We start from the raw sequence: 9,332 nt of genomic DNA, 5'->3' as shown, positions 1-9,332 counted from the left end.
TTTTGTTGTATTTTTTGCAAGTTTTATGGAAGATGAAAAAGAAAGCTGAAGAAGAGGTACATGTGGATGTGATGTTTTTTTATTAAGGTTTTTGGGCCTTAAAATAATAATCATGAGTTTCAAATAAGCTTAAAATAAAAAGTGGGTCAAAGATATTAAAAATTGGGGAGTGATATGTACTCAACTTATTTTTGTTATGTTTATTTGTTTATTTAATTTAATGTCGTTATTTATAAAGAAATATATAATAAAAAGGTATTATGAATAATATAAAACAATAATTAATAAAAAAACATATTAAAATTTAATTACAAAAAATTAAAAATAAAAATGGACACCGAAATGGACACTGTGGACACCTCCACCTATGTTAGTGTTAGTCAATTTCGGCTTCCATTTTCGGGACACCGAAATGGACTACAGACACCATGTGCTCTTAGTGGTTAAGAGAGTGTTTTAACTCTGAATAGTTCAACACTGAATTCTGAATCATTCCAGTATCATATGTCATGCAGAGATCGGAAACAAACGCGTTAAATGCTGAATGGTTCAACATTCAGCACTGAACTATTTAAATTAAGAGTTAAACAAACACACCTTAATTAATGTGCTCAAAATCAAAATAACTAAACTCGAATCAATACTAATATAATCAAATGTAAATGGTTTTCAAATCTCAAAACCATAAACCTTTTGAGATTGAGTAAAAATTGTCCCAAACAGAATCGTGCAACATAACAATTGTATTAACTCAACACTAAAATTCGTTCATTTTTATCTTATTTTCAAACAAACACTAGCAAAACCTACGGTTTATGGGTAAACCGTCAAACACTAAAGCTATATTGTATGAAATTTGTGAAACAAAGTATATTCAGTTTATTCTATATCACGAAATTTAATCCTTAAACAAATCATTAACTTTCATCTTCTTCTTATAAATAGTAAATATGAGTGTCAATAAAGTGAGCTACTAGTGAGTTACTTGACATCGAATTGCTAAAAAGACATACTAACCCGCACTTAAACGAGGTTGAGCTTGAGCGTGAACATTTTGACTTCAAGCATCTTATATTAAACTCGAATAAACTCGCGAGCTTATATTAATGTGTATTTAAATTTATGTGTATTTAATCATAATTATAATTATCGCGGAGTATTTATTATTATGTTTATAATGATATTGTAAATAATAATGTATTGTCATTAAACTCCTCATGATTTATTAAGTCCGTTGTGCGAAAGATGCACAATTCTTGCTATGAGATATTGTTGCGGTAAGAATCAAACAAAAATGTAGAGTTCTAATACGAGATATTTGTCCAATTGACACATCTTAGTATATTGTTGCGGTAAGAGACAAACTTAAATCTAAAGTTCTAATACGATATATTTATCATGGTCATTGTGAACATATTTGCTCAATTGACACATATGAAGAACTAAATGTTAAAATTACTTGATCTTTTGCAATGTCCGAGAATCGGTTGTTGGGTAATATATGTGCATTAAATATGATGAATAATTTAACAATTGTCATTTTAAAGTCAAATACATGCGTAATCAATACGTGCATATACGAGTCAAATTTGAGCCCAACTCGAAACTTATATGAATATAAAACGATTCAAGCTTGAATTCGACGTCTTTAAATTCTAAATTAGTTGGACTTATCGTAGTCGAACTCAATTTCAACTCTACTCGTCTAGACCCTATTTACAAATATTAACCTTCTTATAACCTTCAAAACCATCCGACATAGAGTATGTTTAGAGTGAAACTTTTAGGAAATTTTAACTTTTAAATTTTATGTAAAAACTCCTATTAATAAAATGTTCTGTTTAGTTAAAAGAGTTTAAAGGTTTTAGATAGAGCGAAAAAATTAAAAGCTACAAGAAGTAGCATTTAACTTCTAGATTTTTTATCATTTTACTATTTATTTAAAAATTTCAGCCATTCTACAAAGTACCAAAATATATATTTAAAAAACTATCAACTATCAACTATCAACCATAAATTAAAAGCTAAAACTAACACTTAATAGCTAACAGTTACCAGCTAATTTGTCAAAAATATCCATGCTACAAAATAAGCGTTATGATTAACCTTCAAAGTCTCCAATGTCACATTTGATAGTATGTGTCGGTCATGTTTTAGACTTATCCTAAACACCAAAATAAAATAATATTAAAAAATATATAAAATAAAAACAAACGTAGCGGCTGTGCCGACTCGACAACAATCCCCACCCAACTATAACCACCCAACACACTTGTCACCATTATCATGCGTGCTCTCTCTTCTCACTTCCCTCCCATAAATAATTCCACTTCTTCTTTCTTTAATTTTATTATTTTATAAAAAAAAAAAAAAAACTCACACATTCGCCGCCCACAATGAACAACCACTCATCACCCACCGGCGCCGGCGCCGCCACATGTTCATCCAAACCTAAACACCAAATTGAACCCAACAAACCCTACAGAGGAATTCGCATGCGAAAGTGGGGTAAATGGGTAGCTGAAATACGTGAACCCAATAAACGTTCACGTATTTGGTTAGGTTCTTATTCGTCTCCGGTTGCCGCCGCACGTGCGTACGACACGGCCGTGTTTTACCTCCGTGGTCCGTCTGCTAGGCTCAATTTTCCGGAGTGTATTGATTCCGACGGAGAGATCGATATCGATGATCGATCCGCTGCGGCTATACGGAAAAAGGCTACGGAAGTAGGGGCTAAAGTTGATGCTTTACAAAATCAGAACCGGGAATTGAAAGATACGGGTCGGGTTTTTCTTAATACGGATTTGAATGAGTATCCGAGTCCGGAATCGTCGGGTGATGAAAGTTAATGGTTAGTTAACGACTATTGACGGCGTTTAATTTGAAAGGGTTGGTTATATAAAAATATGACGGAGTATTAATTTGGGGGGTTGAATCTAGTTTTATTACTCTTATTAAGTTTAGATTATTAGAATCCGAAGGGATTATGTGTTTTGTTCTTAATATTTGAATATCTATTTATATTCTATCTATATATCTATTGTTTCTATATGGGGTATTATATACTGTAGAATAGATAAACAGACTGTTTTTGGTTATTTTATCGAGGATGAAAGAAAAGGAAAGGAAAAGAAATTATGAAATGAATGTTGATTGTTTTTGTATGTCGTAGTTACATTTGACAGTTCGTTTAGTATTCTTTTTGTAGTAAAGATTTATATTCAGTATAAATTTTTTTTTGGAATAGCTGAAATTATATATAAAAAGCTACCAAGAAGCTAGAAAATTACAAAGATAAAAGAGGGTTTTGTGATTATACATTTCAATTAAGATTAGTTTTCTTATAATGAGATGAAAGTCATTCAAAAGAAGGATAAGACAATCGAATCTAAAATGCTGACACTTCTTGAATTTTGAGATCAAAAGTGCTTGCGTTTTTGAAACGCCAAAGAGTCCAATTAAGATTAGTTTTCTTATAATGAGATGAAAGTCATTCAAAAGAAGGATAAGACAATCGAATCTAAAATGCTGACACTTCTTGAATTTTGAGATCAAAAGTGCTTGCGTTTTTGAAACGCCAAAGAGTCCAAAGGGTTGCATAACAAACTGCTTTCAAGATAAAAACTTCCATCTGATTATGACTAGCAGATAAGATCCATTGCCACATATATTCAACCGATTGCCGAATGGAAAGATTGATGCCAATTCACGAAGCAATATAAGACCAAGCATTTGAGGCGATTTCACAACAAGAACACATCAAATTTGGGATTACCACACCTTTATCGAGCAAATTACATTTATCTGGCAACATGTTGCAACGAGTACGCCACATGAAAAAATTAATGTTAGGTGGAACAACCTTACACCAGTGCGTAGGACTAGAACCCATTGTCGATTGATCAAAGTATTTCCGAAACACACTAACAATGAAAATGCCATTTGAAAGCGATGAACATACCCAAGAATCAATAGAAGATGAAAAAGTGATAGATCAATAGCAGTTTGTAACTCAGATAGCTATTGCGATTCAGCCCCGCCCCTTAACTGTCTTCTCCAGTTTCAAGTCCACCCTTCACTCGTGTGTCTATCCTCTGTCGAACATGACTTATCCAGTTCAAGAGCAAAAGGACGAGGAAAAAGAACACGAGGAGATGAACCATTCAACTAATTGTTGTATCAAAACATAGTGTTAATACCATTGCCAACTTTAATCGAGAAAAGATTACATAAGGCTGGTTTGCGCAGATGAAGATCAACCAGAAAATGATTAATAGCATCCAAAATCCAGCAACAGTTAGACTGATTGGTGGGTTAATGTCATCTGATTGCGTACCATGTGTAGCTTTTTTGACCGTAACTCAAAGCCAATTTTTTCAAAAAACGTACCTCCACCTCCATTTGTAGAGGAGTGGTAAATTGAGAGAGTCAAAACTAACAAACCTAAGGCCACCTTTATTTATGCTTTTAAGAATATCGCTTCATTTAACCAAATGAATTTTATGGTCTTCTCTGATTCCACCCCATAAGAAATTAGATCGTAATGATGTAAGGCACTTTAAAACACCCTTAGGCGCTTTAAAAATAGAAATATAATAAGTTCTAAGAGCTCCCAAAACAGATTTTATCAATGTTAAACGCCCTCCAAACGATAAGAGTTTCATCTTCCATGTAGCTAAACGTTTTTGAACTTTAGTAATAATAGGGCTCCAAATCTCAATAAGTTTCATATTCACGCCAGTGGGGGTGCCTAAATACGTAGAAGGGAATGATGCGGCAACACAATCAAACATGGTAGCGACTCGGTTTAGTTGGAATTCCGATCCCTAGGAGATTTGATTTATGAACATTTACCTGCAAACTCGAGACCATGTAAAAACAATTCAAGATAGTAATGAGATTCCTAAATTAGAGTCTTTCCATTCCCCTATAAAAAGTGTATCGTCCGCAAAGAAACTGCGGGACATAAGGACTCGTTGATCATTGTTTCCAACAGTTAAGCCCTTAAACATGTTATGATCAATGAGATTCATAATCGCAACGTGTAAATCTTCCAATCAAATAATAAAAAGGAAGGGAGAAAGAGGACCACCTTGACGAACACCTCTTCCAATCTTAAACTCTTCCAAAGGGCAACCATTCACCCTATATTCATTATAAATTGTACTAATTAGTATTAGACACTTGTACAATATAAGTACTTAATTTACAATTAAATATAAATTATGAAATTGAAAAAAATACTTTTTATCTTAAGATGACTTAGGGTTATTTTTGAGAATTGTAAACATGCATGAAATGACAGTTAAAGTGAATTATGAAATTAATATTATGCCCTTTATCTAAAGATGACTTAGAGTTATCTTTAAAAACTATAATCATGTATGAAATGATTATTAATTTTTAATAACTAATCATTCATTACTCTTAACCAACTCAATATACAAAATGTATATATATTATATTTGTTCTTAAACATAGTTTTTAAAGCTATGTTTGAAAAATCTATAAAAAGTTCTATAGTTACAAAATGTTTATAAATAAACATTTACAAAATGACATGACATGATTCATGTACAAATCACATTTCATGCTTTGTTATTTCTCATACCGGTCTCCTGCGGCTTAAATAGTTGTGTACATATTTTTCTTTTTTTGTAAAGCTTTTGTATGTCTAGGGTGTGTTTGGATGAAAGTAGCTGGAGCTGGAGTTGGAGTTGGAGCTTATGAGATAGAGCTGGAGCTGGAGCTTATTTTTTAAGCTGGTAGCTAGAGCTTATTATTTTTTATAAGTATTTGGTAAACTAGCTGGAGCTTATTTTCCAGTCCATAAGCTCTACTTTTTTTTCATAAGCTACCAAAGGTAGCTTATTTTTTCAGAGCTTATGATTTTCATAAGCTCTACTTTTTTTCTCTACCAAACGAAGCTTATGACTTGGAGCTTATTAAAATCATAAGCTCAAGCTCCTATAAGCTCTCATAAGCTCCAACAAGCTCGTCACCCAAACACACCCCAGACTATCTTTTTTTTTTCTTTCCATATTTGTATTCACTTGGAAGTTCGGCTCAATATATAGTAAGAATTGATACAACTTAAAATCTTAAAAAAGTTGATAAAATTATCTATAAAATGACGTGATTTAGTGATTTGAAAAAAAAAATTAATTTTCGAATAAACAAGCAACAAAACAAACATAATACATATGTCCGCGAAAAATAATGTATGCGAAAAATAATGTATAGAACTTACGTGAAGTATTCTTATTTATCAATATTGATAAAGTAATACTCTCTATGTCCCAATTTAATAATCATACTTTATTTTATTTTTTATAAGCGAGTAAACTCTTCTATGACAAGCACATTGGCTCCCTCATAGAATGTAAAATCTCGGGTAATCAAACCCCCCGAGCGTGAGAACTGGTACGGGTGAATTGGGCATTATGCGCATTCTCTAGTCACACTCCCTTTTTGAACAATTTGGTATAGCCAGGAATTGAATCCGGGTGGTGTAATTCATTGGACAACTCGGTGACCACTCAAGCAAGCCTACGTGGTTGTCATGCTTTAACTTTGACTTTAAATAATTTGTTGTGTTACACAATTCTTGATTAAAGTTATATCAAATGAAAATACATATACAACATTTAATTTATTATATAAATTTCATCAAATATTATATAATATGAAAAATATTATTTAAAATCAAAACTAAAAGAATAAAATCAAAGCAAAAATATCAATTTGGAACAGATGGAGTATAAATGGGAAAAGTAAGTTATATATATATATATATATATATATATATATATATATATATATATATATATATATATATATAAAGGTTCAAACGAGAACCACAAAAAGGGCGAGAATTGCGAGAACTTTTTAATTTCATACTTTTTATGCATTTAAAGGCAACAAATTACATGTAAATGTTAATTAATGTTTATATCATGAATAAACATATGTTCATTACCACAAATTACATTTTAAATTGTTAATAATATGAAATGTTCATATGTTACACAAACAAAGATGCACACGTGAACGAGAAACTATATATTTGATTATATATGGAAAATATAAGTTTTTTCAAACTATTTTATGTTCATTACTACTCTCCATCGACATTTAAGGGTGATTCAATCTACTCACATGTGAAAATCGTTGTATATTAAAAGTTCTCGTAGTTCTCGCCCTTTTTGTTGTTCTCGTTTGAACTTTTGACTATATATATATATATATATATATATATATATATATATATATATATATATATGTGTGTGTGTGTGTGTGTGTGTGTATGTGTGTGTGTATGATCGTTTTTAACAACATGTATAACATAGAAGCCCACGAGTTCCCTACTCTAAAACCGATTGGTGAAAAAGGGAGATTCCCCTAAGCTTATACGCTTACACTTTTATCTTCTCATATTCGATGTAGGACACACACAAATCGATTACCTCCAATAATCACTCTCTCAATCAGTTTGTTCATGCACTTATATCACGTACGGTTACTTTTTTTCTCGGACACGTTCATTTACATCTCGACTTGTCACGGACCCACGACCTCTCCCCTGGTCACGGCCAAAGTCGCCCCGATTTGGACTGTCGTTGCCACAATGATTACACCCGTACGACCTCGCTCTGATACCATTTGTATGATTGTTTTTAGGCCCACCAACATGTAAAACATATAAGCCCATAAGTTCTTTAGTACTCTAACTTAATTGGTGATAGAGGAAGGTTACGCTAAGCTTATATGCATACTTTAGTTTCTACCAAATTCCTATGTGAGACACTTAACTGATTATCTCCAGCAATCACCCCCTCGATCGTTTTGTTCATGCACGTGTACGTATCGTATAACGTGGTATCACAAGCAGTGGCGGAACCAGCATTTTTTCACCGAGGCAAAAAAAACATTAAAACTGTAGCAAGTTTTTTGGGTAAAATACGGAGGTTTTGGGGCAAAAATTGAAGGTTTTTAGGCATAATATGGAGGTTTTAGACAAAACTTGAAGATTTATGGGTAAAATTTGAAGCTTTTAGGGCAAAATTTAGAGAAATTTAGGCATAATTAGAAGGTTTTTGGCAAAATATGTAGGTTTTGGGGCAAAAAAGAAAATCCACCGGGAGAAAAGTCAAAAAATCCAAAATTTTAACACTGAAAAATGTAAATTCACTGGGGGCTGGCGCCCCCTTGCCCTCAAATAAAAACGCCCCTGATCACAAGCCCATTCAACACCATATTGAGTCATCCCGGACCGCCGACCTCCCCGGCCACGTCTACAGTAATCTCAGTTTAAACTGCCGGTGCCACAATGATTACACACGTGCCGCCTCACTCTGATACCACTTGTAGGATCGTTTTTAGGTCCAACAACATGTAAAACATATAAGCCCATTTGTTCCTTAGTAATCTAAAATCAATTGGTGATAGAGGGAGATCCCGCTAAGCTTATATGCATAAATTTTAATCTTCTCATATCCGACGTGGGGCACACATTGTAACATCCTCAGATCGAGCTTAGATGTAAGATGACCTTTTTGCCCTTGGGCATAATTGTGTGATTATTTATACCATTAATTTAATTTAATATTTTGCGTTATTTTATTATTTGGTTAAGACCAGTTTGTGACAAGGGTCACAGAACACGTTCGTTTATTTAATTTGGACTCCGTTAGGGTTGTCAAATTAAGTACGAAAGTTATCAGATAACTGGTAAATACCCGTGTGTTGTGGGGTATGGGGTTTTAACCCCAAAATAAGTGTAAGACCAGCTGATTTCTCTCATTTGGTTTCTTAAACCTTCCTCTCACTCACTCTCACCTAACTTCACCTTCTTCAAACAACCCTAAATCATTTGATCTCGAATTGAAGCTTGATTTTAGTGTCAAATCGTTCCTTGTGTTGTTGTGATTCTAACAAGGTAAAGTTTGTTTGATTTCGTGATCAAATCAGTATCAAAATGGGTGTTTTAGTTAAGTTTTATGAAAATGGGTTTTGATGTCAAAAATTGGTACAATTTGTTGTTGTTTGTACTTAAAATTTGTGGATTTATGCTTCTAAATGTTTTGTGTACAAAATATGGATGGTTTTGAGGTCAAAAACAGGTCCAAGATCGAGATTTGGTGATTTTTTCTCGAAACCCATCACTTTGCTGCAGTTGCAGCTGATGAACTACCTTCGGCCGTTGGTCGTTGACCATCGACCGATGGTGAATGAGAACCGGCCGATGGTAGTTGACCATCGACCGATGGTGGAAGTCCTTCGGTTAGTGAAATTACATTAGACGTTCGGTCGGTGGAAGAGACCTTCGCCCG

At 33.3% G+C, this 9,332-nt stretch overlaps 1 protein-coding gene across 1 annotated transcript; it reads left to right on the top strand.

Annotated features, from left to right (window-relative positions):
- The first annotated feature begins 2,396 nt into the window (after positions 1-2,396).
- On the top strand, positions 2,397-2,849 carry LOC139890302 (ethylene-responsive transcription factor ERF010-like). Its single transcript, XM_071873193.1, has one exon. It carries the CDS (start codon positions 2,397-2,399, stop codon positions 2,847-2,849), a length of 453 nt encoding a protein of 150 aa, XP_071729294.1.
- The last annotated feature ends 6,483 nt before the right edge of the window (positions 2,850-9,332 follow it).

The sequence above is a fragment of the Rutidosis leptorrhynchoides genome, chromosome 2 (genome assembly GCF_046630445.1).
Source record: "Rutidosis leptorrhynchoides isolate AG116_Rl617_1_P2 chromosome 2, CSIRO_AGI_Rlap_v1, whole genome shotgun sequence".
Taxonomy (NCBI): domain Eukaryota; kingdom Viridiplantae; phylum Streptophyta; class Magnoliopsida; order Asterales; family Asteraceae; genus Rutidosis; species Rutidosis leptorrhynchoides.
Note: the sequence above shows the minus strand (reverse complement) of the source record. Positions and strands in the feature narration are given on the sequence as shown.

What these genes read in the sequence shown, in the direction of transcription:
- LOC139890302 (XM_071873193.1), top strand. Translation starts at nt 2,397, where the DNA reads ATGAACAACCACTCATCACCCACCGGCGCCGGCGCCGCCACATGTTCA.